Raw genomic sequence first — 18,394 nt, forward strand, 5'->3', positions numbered from 1 at the left:
GGGCTCGGGGGATGCGGCATCAGCCCCGTGTCCCATCCTCGCCTCCCCTTGCAGGGGCTGGCACGTGCGGGTGAGGAAGAGCACCCACGTGGCACCTCTTTGGGGGTAAACGGGAGTCCCCTGGAAGAAGCGGACCCCTGCCCTGCACGCAGAGGTTGCACAGCTGCAGGGGGCCGAATGGGGAGGGGGGAAGGAACCCCAAAGGGGCTGTGGGATGTGGGGAGCTGGGGCGCGAGCCGCCGGGCTCTGCTCTCAGCCCTCGCAGGAGCAGCTTTGGCTGCTCTCTCCAACCGGCCCTGATGTGCATCCCCGCGCCCCGGCTGCTGCTGGGGGGGGGGCTCAGCCCATCACCCCCACCGCTCCCCTGACTTCAAAGGGTGACAAACTGCTTCACTGCAACTCCGAGTCGCGGCGGTGGCAGCCAGGCCACGCGTGCGGGCACCTTCCTAACGAGGCCACGGCTGCCGCTGCCGGCAGAGACGAATCGAAGAACAAACCGCGCAACCGCTCCCATCGCTCCCGCCGACGTTTTGAGGACGGCGGCGAAGCGTGCGCCGGCTGTTTCACAATCAGCCGTCAAAATACTTTGCAGTTCCTCAGCCGTGTTCGGAGATACGCTCTGAGCAGCCCCCAGGTCCCGACCCTGCTCCCTGTGCTCCGGTCCCGGCGTGTTTTCGGAGCACCCCTGGGACTGCTGCTTTACCCAACACTCAGAAACTTCACGGCTCCGAAACCGCTCCCCGGATCCAGCTTAAATTTGGTAGAGAAACACGTCTCCGGCCGAGCAGACTGCGGCACCAGGCAGCTCCCTGCAAAACCGAACTGGAAATGAAAATTACAGCGTAAAACACTAACGCGGCCGCAGCCCCTCCGCGTTCCTCCTCGCTCCTGAAGAGATGAGCTGCTCGTGACGCAGAAAGTCCCAGTAAAGCCTGAAAGCCGGGAGCGGGAGCGTTCCCTGCCAAGCACCCGCCTGGCCGGGGGAGGCTGAGAGGGGCTGGCGAGGGGGTTCCATTAAAATTGGGGTTTCCGACAAAAGCTCCTGCGATCGCCGGCCGTCGGGGCCGAGCCGAGCATCGCCCGCAGGGTGTCGTGTGTTCATGGCGCCGCGTAACTCCCAGGTACTTGGAGGCGCCTGTAAATTACAGGGTTTTATGGGGGTGTATTTTACAGCGCGGTGTCAGGAGGTGTAATGATGGCATGTATCACCGCCGGGGCCGGGACGCAGCCGGTGCGGGCTAAAGCCGGGGAAAAAGGCTGTTTGCCGAGAGCTGCACGGCGGGGAGGAAAACGCCAAAGGAGGAGAGGACTCTCGGCTCCTTCCCTTGCTCCCGCGCGGCTCCGGGGCTCCCAAGGGATGCTGCAGGGGTGTGCAGGGCCGCGGGGCTCGGTGTCCCCGGCGGGTGCCGGGTGCTCCGGGGTGGGCGGTGAGGAGCTGCGGTCCGTCAGCGGCGGCGTGAGCCAAAGGGCCTTTTGTAGAGCAAGAGCGGGAGTAATTTATCGGGAAGCTTTTAGGGAAATGAGCAGCGCCTGGGCCCCTGCCAAGGCACAGCCCCGCGGGGCTCTGCCCGCTGTCCTCTGGCAGCTCTTGCTGGGAGAGGAGGGGGGACGGGGACGGGAATAGGAATGGGAATGGGGACAGGATGGGGGGGAGGATGAGGACAGGATGGGGATGGGGATGGGGACAGGATGGGGACAGGGATGGAAATAAGAATGGGAATGGGGGAGAGGAATGGAGATGGAGATGGGGACAGGGATGAGGATGGGACAGGGATAGAAAAAAGAATGGGAATGGGGGACAGGAATGGAGATGAAGATAGGGACAGGGATGAGGATGGGACAGGGAGGGGGACAGGATAGGGACAGGGTTGGAAATAAGAATGGGAATGGGAGACAGGACTGGAGATGGAGATGGGGACAGGGATGAGAATGGGACAGGGAGGGGGACAGGACAGGGACAGGGATGGAAATAAGAATGGGAGTGGGGGACAGGACTGGAGATGGAGATGGGTACAGGGATCAGGATGGGACAGGGAGGGGGACAGGACAGGGATGGAAATAAGAATGGGAGTGGGGGACAGGACTGGAGATGGGGACAGGGATGAGGATGGGACAGGGATGGGGACAGGACAGGGACAGGGATGGAAATAATGGGAATGGGGGATGGGACTGGAGATGGAGATGGGAACAGGGATGAGGATGGGCCAGGGATGGGGAAGGGGAGAGGGGACAGGGCCAGGGATGGGGAAGGGGAGAGGGGACAGGGACAGGGATGGGGCTGAGGCCATCCCACACTGTTTGCAGCACCAGCGAGAGAAATAACTCATCCCAACTCCGTCCCTTCCTATCCCACACCACCTCTCGGCTCCGTGGCAATCTCAGCCCTCCAAACCCCGCTGGTTTTGCTCTGGCCAGGGGGACCCACGGCAGCGCCCCGGCCGCGTCCTTCTCCCTCCCGCCTGCCCTCACCCACGGCAGCCCCACACCTCCCGGCACCTTCCCTCCTCCCGCTGCAGCGCACGCATGGTCGGATTCTTTTTTTTTCCCTTTCCGAGCGAACACTTAATTAAATTAGCGAGGAGCATCGCCGTCTCGCCGCAGCCGCAATGAGCCGTCCCCGGCTGCGGCAGAGCGGTGCGAGGGCGGCGTGCGGGGACCGTGGCCGGGACCCCGTGCCTGCAGCCCGGCTGCCTCCGAATCGGGAGCTGCCATCTCCCAACCTGCCTGAAGAAATCCCGTCTCCCAATTCCCATTAAAATTAATTGAGCAGCTTTGAAAAAGCCGAGCTTGGGGGATCGCATTATTCCTTTTATCTAATTTTTCTTTTATGTTATTCTATTTTCTAGCAAATTGAATTGTCCTCTTTTTTTCTTTTTGTCCCCCTTATGTTTATTCACAGCGTCTATAATAGACCCGGTTAAAAATATATACGTACATACACATCGCCGGGGCCACGTGGCTTCCTTCGGAAATGCCAGGTCATAAAAAATCCAAACTTTCTGCGGGGAGACGGATGAAATTTCATTACGGGCGCGGAGCCTCCCCCACTTTGCGAGGCAGCTGAAATGATTTCATTGCCGTGGAACGCTTCCCATTTTCATTTCTCATCTGGATGTTCGGTTCAATTTGTTTGATAAATTATATGGGATCAAAAAAAAAAACCAAAAAAAACCACCACCAAAAGCACCCCCCAAACCCCAAATCAATAAACGCAGCCGATTCCTCCCGGCATCCCAAAAACGGGGTGTCCCCCCCTCCTCGGTGCTGGGGAGGTCCGGCTGGAGGGTGGGAAATCCCGGGCAGACGCATGGAAATGGGGTTCTCCTATGCGGGGGGTCAAACAGGGCCGGGGTTGCCCCAGCCCCGACGCCCCGGGGATGGTCTCCTCCAGCCCCGTTCCCCACGGAGGGGACCCCCCCGCACCGCCCGTGGCGGGGGGCAGCAGCCTTGCCCGATACGCTCACGGCGCCCAGAGCTTCCCCTGGTTTTATTTATTATTTTAATCTACTCGTCATTAAAAATGCATCGTCCGGGGGCTCGGGGAGGGCCATCCGTTGGGGGGTGCGGGTCCCCCCCCAGCACACGCAGACGGGATTGCCGCCGCGTTTTCACCAGCGGGACGGTGCGGCTCAGCGCCGGGGGGGTTACACCCAGGGCCAGACCCCCCCGTGGAGTACATCAGGGGTAAGAGGGGTTCTCCCTTCCCCGGCAGCCCCAGGGGTGGTGACCCCCCCACGCCCGGAGCGTCTCAGCCCCCCGGTGCTGTGGGTCGGATCCTGCTCCCCCCAAAGTGGACGCAAAGATGGGTGACAGCGCTTTCGGGAAAGGGCGTACGCTGCGCGTTCTCCCCGTCGAGGCACTTTGTTGACCAAATGGCCTTAAAACATTCGTCGAACGCCGATATAAAATATCAGGGACGGAGATTGGGGGGGGGGGGGGGGATAAAACCGCGCAGCGCTCCCACCGATCCGCGGGAAAGGGCAGGACCCACGGCAGGACCCACGGCCGGAGCAGGGTGGGGGGACATGGGGTGTCCCACCAGGAAGGAGCCGGGTCCCCACCGGCCCCGGGTTTGGGGACGCTCCAGCCCCACCCTGGGGTGCTGGGGGGGGGCACAGACCCCCCGCCACTGCCCACCTCCCTCGCCAGGAGGGCTCACCCACACCCTGACAGCGGCTCAGCAGCACCCATGGGTGCTGCCATGGCCCTACACCCGCCTGGCACCCATCACCCCACGCCTGTCCCCACTGCTGCCCCCCCCCCATGCTCCCCCCCCCATCTCCAGGAGCACTTCAGAAATCCCAGTTTTATTTCAGACCGGAAACAACCAACCAGGAAAAGGAAAAAATAAATAAAATCAAAACCCCCACCCAAAACAACTCCAAAGAACGAGAAACGGCCCCAAATCCCCACCGATCCCGTGCTCAGGTGGGTGCTACATACAGCCCGAGGGGGGGGGCTCGGGGGTGTGCGGGGTGGGCAGCCCCACCGGCACAGGCTCCCCGGCCTCGGGGTCCCTCCGGCTCGTCCCGGGGGGACGGTGGCTCCAAGTTCCCCAAACAGGAGGTCAGCGTCGTCCCCCCCATTTGGCAGGTGGGGAAACTGAGGCACGGCGCGGGGGCCGGGGGGGTGTGGGGGGGTGAGGTCCAGCCCTTGGCGGCCAAGTCCATGCAAACGCTCCCGATCTCAGCCTAGAAACCATCTCGGGCGCGTGTATTGCTTAGGGGATGATTTGGTTTTTTTATCATAAATATAGAGCTATAGACACTAGTATCGGTGCATCCGGCGGGATCCTACACCCGGGGGGGGCAATCCGGCCCCGGCGCGGGGAGGGGGCAGCACACGGGGCTCCATGCACGTTACATGCACTTACGGGGTTGGGGTTTGGTTTTTCTCCTGGCGAGGGGTTTGGGGTTGGGTTTTTGTGTGTGTGTGCTGTTAGCAAAGTTCCCATGTTCTGCAAACAGCCATGCGATCGCATCGCCCCGGGATCCGGCGCGGGTCTTCCCCCTCCTCGGGTTTGGCCCCCTCCCGGGGGGGTGGGTTTGTGGGTCTGGTTCAAATATGGATCTATATAGATATAGATATAGATCTCTCTCTCTATACCCCTCGCCATAGGTGTGGCTCCCCGCCGGTGGCCGGACGCAGGCGCTCGGGGTGACCCCCCGCTACTTCATGCCGCTGCGCAGCACCTGGTTGGCGGCGATGAGCATCACGCTGATGATGAAGGCGATGGCGAAGGCGCAGATGAGGCTCTTCCGCACGCAGGTCTGCCGGATCTGTTGGCTGGAGCAGGCTGGGGAGGCGGGGGGGGGAAAGCCGAGGGGTTACCCCAATGTTCCCTCCCCACCCGGTAGCCCAGGTACCCGGTGCCATCCCCGTGGCGTCGGGGCTGGGAAATTTGGCATCGCCTCGTGCGAAGGGTGCGAGCGTGTGTGTCATCCCCCCCCCCAGCCCGGTCGCCCCGCACTCACTCTCCACGTCGACGGGGCACTCCTCGGCCGTGCCCATGTGGCTCTCCTCCTCCGTCATGATGATGTTCTCGATGTCCTTCATGGAGAGGTGCTCGCAGAAGGTGTCGTACAGCAGCCGCTTCAGCTCGTCCACCGTCAGCTTCTGCATGTCGCACTGCGGGGAGCGGGCGGGGGGGGGGCTCGGGAGGGGGGGTCACCCCATGCTGGGACCCCGGCGAGGGGGTTGCGGTGATGCTGCGGGGTCCCCCGCACCCTCGGGTGCTGCGTTTTGGCTGGATCGCCCCCATTGTTGGTGGGAAAAGGGGGGGTGTCCTGCTGAGCCCTTGGCAGAGTGGGGCTGGTGGGTCCTGAGAAGGGCACCCAGTGGGTGCCCTGCCTGACACCATCTGCCACCCCGTGTTGATGCAGGGGCGGAAAAGCCTCAGGGTGGGGTGTCCTAACCCTGAGCCTGAGCCCAACCCTGACCCAGAGCCTGACCTTCACCCTCACCCCAACCCTCAACCTGACCTGAACTCTGATCCTAACCCTGACCCTGACCCAGAGCCTGAGCCTGACCTTCACCCTCACCCTAACCCCGATCCTCAACCTGACCCTAACTCTGATCCTAAACCCAACTCTGACCCTGACCCAGAGCCTGAGCCTGAGCCTGACCTGCACCCTCACCCCAATCCTAAACCTGACCCTAACTCTGATCCTAACCCTGACCCTGACCCTGACCCAGAGCCTGAGCCTGACCTTCACCCCAACCCCAACCCTAAACCTGACCCTAACTCTGATCCTAAACCCAACTCTGACCCCAACCCTTACACCAACTCTAACCCTGACCCTGACCCGGAGCCTGAGCCTCACCTTCAGCCTCACCCTAACCCCAACTCCAGCCCTGACCCTGATCCTAACCCCGACCCTAACCTTAACCCCAACCCCAACCTTGACCCTAACCCCAACCCCAACCTTGACCCTAACCTTAACCCCAACCCCAACCTTGACCCTAACCCCAACCCCAACCTTGACCCTAACCTTAACCCCAACCCCAACCCTGACCCTAACCCCAACCCCAACCTTGACCCTAACCTTAACCCCAACCCCAACCCTGACCCTAACCCCAACCCCAACCTTGACCCTAACCTTAACCCCAACCCCAACCTTGACCCTAACCCCAACCCCAACCTTGACCCTAACCTTAACCCCAACCCCAACCCTGACCCTAACCCCAACCCCAACCTTGACCCTAACCTTAACCCCAACCCCAACCCTGACCCTAACCCCAACCCCAACCTTGACCCTAACCCCAACCCAACCTTGACCCTAACCTTGACCCCAACCCCAACCTTGACCCTAACCCCAACCTTGACCCTAACCCCAACCCCAACCCCAACCTTGACCCTAACCTTAACCCCAACCCCAACCCTGACCCTAACCCCAACCCCAACCTTGACCCTAACCTTAACCCCAACCCCAACCTTGACCCTAACCCCAACCCCAACCTTGACCCTAACCTTAACCCCAACCCCAACCTTGACCCTAACCCCAACCCCAACCTTGACCCTAACCTTAACCCCAACCCCAACCCTGACCCTAACCCCAACCCCAACCTTGACCCTAACCTTAACCCCAACCCCAACCCTGACCCTAACCCCAACCCCAACCTTGACCCTAACCTTAACCCCAACCCCAACCTTGACCCTAACCCCAACCCCAACCTTGACCCTAACCTTAACCCCAACCCCAACCCTGACCCTAACCCCAACCCCAACCTTGACCCTAACCCCAACCCAACCTTGACCCTAACCTTGACCCCAACCCCAACCTTGACCCTAACCCCAACCTTGACCCTAACCCCAACCCCAACCCCAACCTTGACCCTAACCTTAACCCCAACCCCAACCCTGACCCTAACCCCAACCCCAACCTTGACCCTAACCTTAACCCCAACCCCAACCTTGACCCTAACCCCAACCCCAACCCCAACCTTGACCCTAACCTTAACCCCAACCCCAACCTTGACCCTAACCTTAACCTCAACCCCAACCTTGACCTTAACCTTAACCCCAACCTTGACCCTAACCCCAACCCTGATCCTGAGCCGTCCCCTGGGGCTCTCGGAGGGGTCCGGGGGTGCTGCCCCCCAGGGGGGTGGGGGGTGGGGGTCCCTACCTTCCAGAAGACGGTGTCGAAGTCCGTGCCGTGGAACTTCTCCGGGATGCCCGAGGTGGACAGCTTGGGCCCCAGTAACGTCACAAACTCCTCGAAGTCCACCTGCCCGTCGCCTGCGGGACACCGGGGTGGCCGTCACCCCCCTGCCCGGGCACGGGGACACATGCCACTCTCCCCCCCACCCCCCCACAGGGTCCCCGTGGGGCTGCCTGGAGGGTGCCACCCTGCCTGGGCTCGGTGGCGCTCGGAGGTCCCCCCCTCCTGCGCAGCCCAGGGGGGCTCCGCTCCAAGCCTCAGTGGTTTTTGGGGGGACCCCACTCCTGGGCTTGGCACTGCGTGGGGACACCCCGCTCCAGGATCACTTGGGGGGGGACCCTGCTCCTGGGCATGGCACTTGGGGGGCTCAGGCAGCGCCCAGAGCCCACTCATCCCACCCGGGGGTCACCAACGTCCACCCGCAACGGATCTTGGACTCTTGGACTTCCCCAGCCAGGGACCCCCAAACTGCTTGGGGCCCCCCAATACCAGCCAGGACCCCATGGCTGGTCAGGCACCCCCTAAACTGGGGACCCCAAAAACCCCCTAGACCCCCCAGCTGGGGACCCCAATGCCAACTGGGAACCTCCAACAAGGTTTGGGGTCCCCCAACACCAACTGGGATGTCCAACCCTGGCTGGGACCCCCAGTGCTGACTGGGGACCCCCAATGCCATCTGGGGACCCCCAGTGTGATCTGGGACCCCCCAGTGTTGCCTGAGGCCCCCCGATACTGGCTGGGGACCATCCAGGCCCCCGAACACCAGCTGGGACCCCAGTTCCAGCTGGGACCCCAACATAACTGGGGGACCCCCACGGTGGCGGTGACCCCGAGGGCTGGGAACACTGGGGGGGGCCGGGGCGGGGGGCCGGCGGGCTGGCCGTATCCTGCGGCTGCGGAGGGTGCTGGTGTCGGGGCTGTCAGGGCGGCACTAACGAGGAGTAATGAAGGGAGCGGCGGTTTGGCAGCGTTGCCGGAAAGGCTTTTAAATAGGGGGGAGACGAAAAAAAAAAAAGGAAACCAATAAATTAATGAGCTCTTTAAGGTCCTGATGAGCGCGGGAGCGACGGGGACAGGCCGATGGTGGCAGCCGGTGCTGGAGGCGCGTGGCCAGCCTGGCCTGGGGTGCAGGATCCGGCCCTGGCAGAGATGCCATCCCCACCCGCAAGCGCTCCAGGATCATTAAATCCTCCTAAACGAAGCTGCAGTGGCGATGGTGATGGTGATGATGACGATGAAGAAGGAGCAGGAGGCTCCAGGCACAAAGCAGAGCCCGGATCAGGTCCTCCCGCATCCCACCTCTGGTCCAGCAGCCCCCGGCAGCGGGGTGGAAACGGGGCGAGAGGGGTGTTTCACCAAAGCGAGGGTGCTGGGGGTCCCGTCCCCGTCCCCGTCCCCGTCCCCGTCCCCGTCCCGGGGTCCTACCGTCCATGTCGAGGCGCTGGATGATGACTTCCAGCTCCACCTCGTTGGGCATGTAGCCCAGGGAGCGCATGGCCGTGCCCAGCTCCTGCTTGGAGATGAAGCCGTTGCCATCCCGGTCGAACACCTTGAAGGCTTCGCGGATCTCTGCGGGAGGGGAGCGGGGATGAGTGCGGCCACCCCCCCTGCCAGCCCCACACCCCCAGTCCGGGTCCCCACAGGTCCCCCATGGGCAGCGCTGGTGGCTCCAAATGAACCACCTGTCCCTCTGGTCACAGCGGGGTCCCCCTTACAGAGGGGAAACTGAGGCACGCTGGGGGGGCTGCCTCCCACATAGGTGCTGGGACCCCCCCCCCAAGCACCACTCTGTGGGGGTGTGTGTGCGTCCCCTGATGCGGGGTGTTATGGGATGGGGGGTGAGTGGGTGGTGGGTGTCTCGGGGGGTGTCCCCCCCCACCCCGAGAAGGGTCTGACCTCCCCGAGGGGACACCAACGCATCCCAAGGCCTTTGCTCCAACTCCGGCCGCCCACCCACAGCACCCCCACCCCACCCTTGCCCCCGCCCGGCCCTCTGCCCCCCCAAACCCGGCATCCTGCCCCAAAAATGCCTTCCTGGGACGTGCGGGAGCTGGGGGTGCCTGCCAGGGTGGGGGCTGCGGCTGGGGAGACCCCCACGGCGCTGCAGCACCCGGCTGGGAGCATCCCCGCACCCCGGGTGCTGCCATGGGGAGGGTGCTGGGTGCCGGTGTGCCAGCACCCACGTCCTCTCGGGGGACTTTGCACCCAGCCCAGGGGCACAGGGCGGGTGCCAGAGCTGTGCCACGCTTCAGCCAAAAGAAGTCCCAACTCTCCCCGGGGGTCGCTTCGGCGTTCAGCCCTCTCCGGTGCGGAGGAAGATGGGATGGAGGGGGGAGAAGACGGGAGGATTTGGGGTTTCGGGCTCAAAACGAGCCCCGGGGGTGGGGGAAGATCCCTGTGGGGTGGCAGGGAGCGGCTGCGCTGAGCTCGGAGGGCAATGGGGAAACTGAGGCGCGGCGCTGGGCACGCCGCGTGGCTATCGCCCACCCAAAAACCTCGCGGTGCTCCATCCCACCTCCCGCTGCGCTCGGGGCTTTGCTCCTTTTTGGGGGGGATTTTCTGCCCTTTCGATGCCCCCCGACACGCGGAGCTGGAACCGGTGATGGGACAGAAGGGACCGGATGGATTCCTATTGGGAACAGCGGGAAGCTGGGCCGGGATGCCGGTGCTCTCCTCCTTTGCCAGGCGGCGAAGGTGCCGGCACTGGGCAGCATCAACGCTCAGGTCTTTGCCGGCTGCCGGAGGACGTTGTGTTGGAGCCGAGTGGGAGGAAGAGGGGCTGAGAACGTGGATTTTGGGGGGAAAAAAACCCCGCGGGGTTGTGCGATGGAGCCCCAGCGCTTGGGGACGTCCCTGCCCGGATGACGGCCCATGGGTGACGTCTTCCCGGGTGTTTGGGGGAGTTTGGAGGGGTTTTGGCCCGGCCAGCCCGATGGGCGAAGCTTCTCCACGGCCGACATCCCGCCTGGGCGAGGGGATGCTCCGCTCCCCCCCTGCGCTCACGGGGAGCCCCGCTCCGCTCCGGGCACCCCCAAAACTCCTCCTTCGAGGCCGCGCATCCCAGCGGCTCAAGGGCGGCTGCTCGTCCCCCAGCGCAGGGGGAAAACAAGGACGTGCCCTGAGAGCGGCCAAAGGGGGGTCCCACCGGGGTGGTGTCCCCCCCCCAAGCCGGGGCACCCCGAATCCCCCCGGCCGAGGCAGCGGCACCCTGCCCCGCTTTGCGCCCTGCGCCTTCTCAGCCCCGACGCGGAGCCCCGAGGGGCGGCTGTGGGGCTGGGGGGCGGTTGGGTGTCACAAGTGTCCCCTCAAACCGGAGGGTGACGGAGGGGGGGGGGGAGGTGGGAGCGGGTGACAGCACCCCCCCGCCCCCCGCAGCGGCGCAGGTGTCTGTGGCACCTCGCGGGGTCACCTTGGGGCTCCCGCCGCTGCCATCGATCCCCGCAGCTGCACGGCGCAGCGGGCGTGCGGGCGCAGAGGGCTGTCGGGGGGAGCCCTGGGGTGGGAGCACCCAGGGGCCTGTCAGCACCCATGGGTGCTGCGCGAGGCTGGGCGCATCGCCACAACGCCCTGGCGCAGGCACCCATGCCGGCGGTGAGTGCGAGTGCACAGACGCACTGCAGCGAGGCTGGGCACGGGCGCAGGGATGCACGGGCACGTGCTGCAGTGAGGCTGTGCACACGCGCTCCTCGCAGCGATGCTGTGCTTGGGCGTGCACGCATGCACCAACGCCTTGCGGTGATGCGCTTGGGCATGCATGCACACACAAACGCCCGGCAGCAACGCAGCGCTTGTGCGCGCAGGCACACGGACGCACGCACAACCGCGTTGCAGGGCTGCTGCATTTGTGCGTGTGCACACAAGCACCTCGCAGCGATGCACTTGTGCATGCCCAGACAGAACCACCTCACAGCTACGCTGCACTTGTGCATGCACGCACACCCCTTGCAGCACCGCTGCACTCGTGCATGCACACACACATCCCTTGAAGCAACACTGCACTTGTGTGTGTACCCACGCACCCTCGCAGCGACGCTGCGCTTGTATGCACACACACACCGCCTTGCAGCAATGCTGCAGTTGTGCATGCACGCACACACCCCTCGCAGCGACGCTGCACTTGTGCATGCACACACACATCCCTTGCAGTGACCCTTACTTGTGTGCGCACACCCACCCTTGCAGCGACGCTGCACTCGTGCATGCACACACATCCACACTCCTTGGAGCGACGCTGCACTCGTGCATGCACGCACACACATCCCTTGCAGCAACGCTACACTCGTGCATGCACGCACACACCCCTTGAGCAATGCTGCACTTGTGCATGCATGCACACATCCCTTGCAGCGACCCTTACTTGTGCGTGCACCGCCCTTCGCAGCGACGCTGCACTCGTGCATGCCCACACGCAGACACGCGCAGAGCCACAGTGCAGCGACGCACTTGTGCCTGCGCACACCCCCCTCGCAGCGACGCTGCACTCGTGCATGCCCGCGCACACGCTCTCTCTGCAGCAGGGCTGTGCGTACGAACCCGTCCTGCTCTGACGCTGTACGTGTGCGCACACAGCCTGCGGCGAGGCTGCACACGTGCACACACACCCGCTGCAGTGACGCTGCCCGTGTGTGCACGCACCCTCCCACAGACACCCCGCAGGGAGGCCGTGCGTGCGCGTGAAAGCGGCCTGAGCGCCCCGGCGCAACGTGCAGCGGCGCTGTACGGGGGGGGTGCGTGCGCACGCTTGTCCCCACGCGCTCGTGCACGCACACGCTTGTGCACACGCAACCCCCGCAGCGAGGCTGTCAACGGGCACGTCAGCGCGCATGCACACACACACACAACCCGCAGAGCTGTGCATGCGCCCGCACCCCCGGCATGCGCCCGTGTCCCGGCGTACTCGGGGCTCCCGGCCAGAGTTTGGGGTCGGAGTCCTTCACCCCCCCCCCAGCCCTGGGGGGGGTCCCGTGCCTCAGTTTCCCCACGCGCTGTCCCCAGGGACTCCAGACCTGATGCTGAGCCCTCTCCACCCTCTCCCGAAGGCGCAGCGGGGCCTTGCGTGGGGCGGCCCCGTGCCTCAGTTTCCCCTGCGGTGGCAGCGCTGGGGCAGCGCCGGGGGGTGCCACGGACCCTCTCCCCCCGGCACCCAGTGCTGTGGGGGGTCCCTGGGGACACCCCGAGGCGGGATCTGGGGGTACCGGCGGTGCCCGTCCCACCGCCCCGGCAAACTTTTGGGGTGGAAAAGGCCATGGTGGCGATGGGAGCTGAGACCGGCCCCGCTCATCGCAGGGGTGGGCAGAGCCCCACCGGCCGCTGCTCCCGGCCGGAGCCCGCTGGCACCGGGAGTGCGGTGACCGGGGGGGTGACCCGGGGACAGTGTGTGTGTCCCCCCCCGGGGCCCCCCGCGCCGCCAGACACTGTCATATTATGACAGCGGGGGGGGGGGGGGGGGGGTCCGGCCCCGCGCTGCCACCGCCGGTCCCCGCTGTGTCACATCGGCACAACGGCAGCGACACCGCGGCCGGGACCCCCCCCCAGACCCCCCCCTCCCCTCCTTCCTCCCCTCCTCCTCCTCCTCCTCCTCCTCCTCCTCCCCATCCATCTGCATCCCGCTCGCCCCGAACCGCCCCGCGGCGCCGGAGGGGGGTCCGCACCCCAAACCCCCCCCGGTGAGGTGACCCCCCCCCAAACCCCCCCGGTGGGTTGACACCCCCAAACCCCCCCAACACCCCCTAGACCCCCCCGGTGAGGTGACCCCCCCAAACCCCTCGGTGAGGTGACACCCCAAACCCCCCCCGGGTGAGGTGACACCCCCAAACACCCCCAACCCCTCCAACCCCCCTCCCGGGTGGGGTGACCCCACAAAACCCCCGGTGGGGTGACCCCCCCCCGGTGGGGTGACACTCCCAAACCCCCCCCCCGGGTGGGGTGACCCCCCCAGACCCCCCCGGTGAGGTGACACCCCCAAACCCCCCAACCCCTCCAAACCCCCCCCGGGTGGGGTGACCCCCACAAAACCCCCGGTGAGGTGACACCCCCAAACCCCCCCCCCGGTGGGGTGAACCCCCCCGGGTGGGGTGACCCCCCCCAGACCCCCCCAACCCCTCCAACCCCCCCCCGGTGGGGTGACCCCCCCAAACCCCCCCCGTGAGGTGACACCCCAAACCCCCCCCCCCGGTGGGGTGACCCCCCAGACCCCCCCCCGTGGGGTGACCCCCCCAGACCCCCCCCCGGTGGGGTGACCCCCCCAGACCCCCTCACCCTCCAGCTCGTCCTCGGGGATCTCCGCCGGGCGCTGCTCGGGGGCGGTCTCGGGGAGGGTGTAGATCCCCCGGTACATCAAAGCCGCCGTCACCGGGTGGAACGGCATCTTCGGGGCTTCCCGAAACGGTAAAGTTTGAACCCAAATCTCCTCGCGGGGGGGGGGCGGGGGGGGCCCCAACCGGGACCGGCGGGCGCTGAGAGGGAGGTAGAGCCCTCCCCACCGCCCCCCGCCCGGCACCCACCGCCCGGGGGGGGCACCGGGGCGGCCGCTCCCCCGTCCTCCGGGGCCGGTGGCGGAGCCCCTCACCGGGGAGTCAGGGCGGGGGGGGGGGGGTGGGGGCGGCGCCGGCGGAGCCTCCGGTGGGGGGGGGGGGGGGGAAGGGGGCGGGGGGGGGGCACCCGCTGCCCCCGCGCACGTGCCCGCCCGGAGCGGGACCGGGAGGTGACAGCACCGGCTGAGCCCCGGGGGGGGGGGGGGGGGGGGCCATACCGCCCGGGGCCCCCCCGGGTCCTCACAGCCCCCCCCGGGGGGCCGCTGCCGCCGGGCCACGCTCCCCGGCGGGGCCGGGCATGGCGGGGCCGAGGCCGACGGCGGCCGCTCCTCCTCCTCCTCCTCCTCCTCCTCCTCCTCCTCCTCCTCCTCCCCCCGAGTGTCCCGGGGCTCGGCCCCCCCCCCCCGCCCCCCCCCCCCTCCGCCACCGCCGCACGCGGAACCGGGGGGGAGCGGCGGCGCCGGGCGGGTGCGGAGCGGTCCCGCCCGGTACGGGGGGGGGTTGCGGCAAAGGGGGTGTCACAGTCACCCGTCTCGTCCCGGGCCCGATCCTGCTGCGGGGGGCGGGGGGGGGGCAGCAGCCCCGGTGGCGGCGGTAGAGGCGGTGGGTCCCTGTGGCACCCCGTGTCCGGGTGGCTGTCACCCCACGGTCCCCACACATGGCACCCCGGGGTGCCGTCACCCCAAAGTCCTGCACGTGGCACCCTCTCCCTGGGGCAGTCATCACCCCGAGGTCCCCGCACGCAGCACCCAGGCTGCCACCACCCCACGGTCCCTGCATGTGGCACCCCATGCCTGGGCAGTTGTCACCCCAAGGTCCCCATACTTGGCACCCCAGTCTGTCATCACCCCAAAGTCCTGCACACAGCACCCTGGGCCAGGGCAGCTGTCACCCCAAGGTCCCTGCACATGGCACCCTGTCCCTGGGGCAGTTGTCACCCCACGGTCCCCACACATGGCACCCCGGGGTGCCATCACCCCAAAGTCCTGCACGTGGCACCCTCTCCCTGGGGCAGTCATCACCCCGAGGTCCCCGCACGCAGCACCCCAGTCCATCGTCACCCCAAAGTCCCTACATGCAGCACCCCATGTCGAGGCAGTTGTCACCCCAGGGTCCCCACACATGGCACCCCAGGCTGCCGTCACCCCACGGTCCCTGCATGTGGCACCCCATGCCCAGGCAGTTGTCACCCAGGGTCCCCACACATGGCACCCTGTCCCTGGGGCAGTCATCACCCCAAGGTCCCCGCACATGGCACCCCAGGCTGCTGTCACCCCAAAGTCCCTACATGCAGCACCCCATGCCCGGGCAGCCATCACCCCGAGGTCCCTGCACGTGGCACCCCATGCCCAGGCAGTCATCACCCCAGGGTCCCCACACATGGCACCCCAGGCTGCCGTCACCCCAAGGTCCGTGCATGTTGCACCCCATGCCTGGGCAGTTGTCACCCTGAGGTCCCCATACTTGGCACCCCGGGCTGTCATCACCCCAAACTCCTGCACACAGCACCCTGGGCCAGGGCAGCTGTCACCCCAAGGTCCTGCACATGGCACCCTGTCCCTGGGGCAGTCATCACCCCAGTGTCCCCACACATGGCACCCCGGGCTGTCATCACCCCGAGGTCCCCACACACATCACCCTGGGCCAGGGCAGCTGTCACCCCGAGGTCCCTGCATGTGGCACCCCGTGTCCGGGCAGTTGTCACCCCAAGGTCCCCACACATGGCACCCCAGGCTGCCACCACCCTGAGGTCCCTGCACGCAGCACCCCATGCCTGGGCAGCCATCACCCCAGGGTCCCCATACTTGGCACCCCAGGCAGTCATCACCCCAAGGTCCCCACATGCAGCACCCCAGCCTGTTGTCACCCCAAAGTCCCTACATGCAGCACCCCATGTCCAGGCAGTCGTTGCCCCGAGGTCCCCACACATGGCACCCCGGGGTGCCGTCACCCCACGGTCCCTGCACGTGGCACCCCATGCCTGGGCAGTTGTCACCCCAGGGTCCCCATACTTGGCACCCTGGGCAGTCGTCACCCCGAGGTCCCCACATGCAGCACCCCAGTCCGTCATCACCCCAAAGTCCTGCACACAGCACCCCGTGCCCGGGCAGCCGTCACCCCGAGGTCCCCGCACATGGCACCCCAGGCTGCCGTCACCCCAGGGTCCCTGCACGCAGCACCCCGTGCCCGGGCAGCCGTCACCCCGAGGTCCCCAGGGTGCTGCGGGGTGGCAGGGCCACCACGGCCAGGCCTCCTGCTCCCGCACCGGGGCCCAAACGGGGTGTGGAAGTGGGGCCGGGAGCGAAGCCCTCCGCCCCACCCCCCTTTCCAGCCGCCCCCCGCTCCCCCCAGACCCCCATCCCATTTCCCGCTGCCTTCGGAGGGGCTGCGGTGGGAGGGAAGGGGTTGGGGACAAGAGGGAGAACGTCCCCGGAGCCGTAATGGGGCGGGAGAGAGAGAGGGGGACGGTCGGCACCTCTCAGGTGCTCATCCGAACCCCAAAGACGCTCAAGAGCGATGGGGAAACTGAGGCACAGCCGGACAGGCTCCAGATCCGCTTCTCATGTTGGGACTGTCCCAAGACACCCCCCCCAAAAAAATTTTCCCGGTGCTCCAACCTCTTCCTTAAAATCCCCCCCGGCATCCCGCAGCCGCCCCGGCCACGTGCTCAGCCTCAGCCGTTGCCTCATCCAGCTCAATGCCGCCGGGAATTTTTCCCCGCGTGAAATCGCCCACCTCCAGCGGGAGCGTCGGCCGGAGCTCCCCGAAACCCAGCGCCATTCCCAGCTGCCTCCCGCCAGCGCTGCCGGCACAGCCGCCGGGTGACGTTAACCAGTTGGGGTCCCCTTTAAGCGATTTTTTGAGCTGGGAGAAATTTCTTTCTCCGCCAGCGGAAAAACCACTCCCGAGCTCAGGAATTTCGGGGATAATCCAATCCCCGCTGCTGCGGGGTGCCGGCTCCCGGAGCAGGATCCTTCCTCCCGGCGTGTCATGGCTCAGAGTTGGGGGTTTTTTTTTCCAGCTCTGATAAACCTTCATCCTCCAGCGGGGCTGGGGACGGTGCTGGGGCACACGGCCCTGCACCCCATGGGGAGTCTCCGGTGTCTAATACTGGGGTTGAGCACCCAGCACGGCCCTGAGGGGGAGGATGCTGATAACAATAAGGGACTTCTGGGGAGCAAAAAGCCCAAAAAGGCGAAGTACCCTGAGCGAAAATCTCCTTTTTTCTTAGCGGATCGATTTGCTCCGCGGTGTTGACGAAGACGCTCTCCCAATTAATTCTCCGTGTGCCCACTGGAGGCCCCGGGGTGGAAACCCATGAATTTCTCACCACCCAAACCCCGGCAGGGATAATACGGCGGATTTCTGGGCTTCTCCCCACAAATCCCAGCGGGAGATCTCCGCACTCTGCAGCAACCTGTCGGAGCATCCTTCCCGGCGGATGGGGGAGGCAGCCGGTCCATCCCGACTCCCGCTGCTTCACCCCCGGGGACGGAGAGCGGGAGCGCGCGGCGGCACGGGGGGGAAATGAGAATTAAACAACGGCTGAATTGCGTTTGAAGTCTCGATTGGTTTTTTGCTCCTTAGGGCTCATCAGCGGAGTGGGGTCGGTGTTCCCCCTGGAGATCCCCACCCCACTCCGCCGCACCACCCTCTTCCTCACGGGCCGAAGGCCGGGACCTTCCCCGGCACAATCCGCGCCGTCGCCCACCGCTCTGCCCCGCAGCCCCTTCGCTTCAACCTCCTCCCTTATTTCGGGGGGAGAAGCTCTGAATTAGTTTCCTCGGATCTCGGTCCGTCGCCGCGCACCGGGATGAGGGGCTGGAGGCAGCGGCGTCCCCAAACCCCGGGATTTCGCCTTAAAATCCCAGCCACGGCCGGGTGAATTCCACCTTTCCCGCACCGTCGGGATGTTGCAGATGTTCCGCTCCGTAATTCCGCCGTTATTTATTAGCGGTTCCTCTTCGCAATCCTCCCTTTATTTTCTCAGGGCCGGGGCCCGCCCTGCCAGCGGGTCAATGCCGCCTCTCCCCCATCCCTCCATCCCTCCCGTGACGGCGGCACCTTCCCGACGTTCCCGGTTGGTACCCTCATTAGCCGACCCCACTACCGAGGCAGGAGAAGCGCGATCCAGGCCTGGCGGTTGGCGGCTTCGTCGCAGCTTCGGGAGGATCGTGCTCTCAGGAGCGCCTGCTC

The 18,394-nt window shown here is 65.8% G+C and overlaps 1 protein-coding gene across 1 annotated transcript; it reads right to left on the bottom strand.

The window, feature by feature from the left end:
• Positions 1–5,168: 5,168 nt before the first annotated feature.
• CABP7 (calcium binding protein 7) lies at positions 5,169–14,031 on the bottom strand. Its single transcript, XM_059827806.1, has 5 exons — positions 13,923–14,031; positions 9,090–9,233; positions 7,629–7,741; positions 5,475–5,628; positions 5,169–5,296 (listed from the first exon to the last, which is right to left on the bottom strand). The coding sequence occupies exons 1-5, from the start codon at positions 14,029–14,031 to the stop codon at positions 5,169–5,171; spliced, it is 648 nt and encodes a 215-aa protein (XP_059683789.1).
• Between the last annotated feature and the right edge of the window lie 4,363 nt (positions 14,032–18,394).

Source organism: Gavia stellata, chromosome 21, assembly GCF_030936135.1.
Source record: "Gavia stellata isolate bGavSte3 chromosome 21, bGavSte3.hap2, whole genome shotgun sequence".
Taxonomy (NCBI): domain Eukaryota; kingdom Metazoa; phylum Chordata; class Aves; order Gaviiformes; family Gaviidae; genus Gavia; species Gavia stellata.

Coding starts and splice junctions, on each gene's coding strand:
- CABP7 (XM_059827806.1), bottom strand. CDS start 14,031: ATGCCGTTCCACCCGGTGACGGCGGCTTTGATGTACCGGGGGATCTAC. Junction 7,742..9,089: donor CCAGCGCCTCGACATGGACG/GTAGGACCCCGG, acceptor GGTGTCCCGCAG/GCGACGGGCAGGTGGACTTC. Junction 5,297..5,474: donor GTGCCCCGTCGACGTGGAGA/GTGAGTGCGGGG, acceptor CCGCCTCCCCAG/CCTGCTCCAGCCAACAGATC.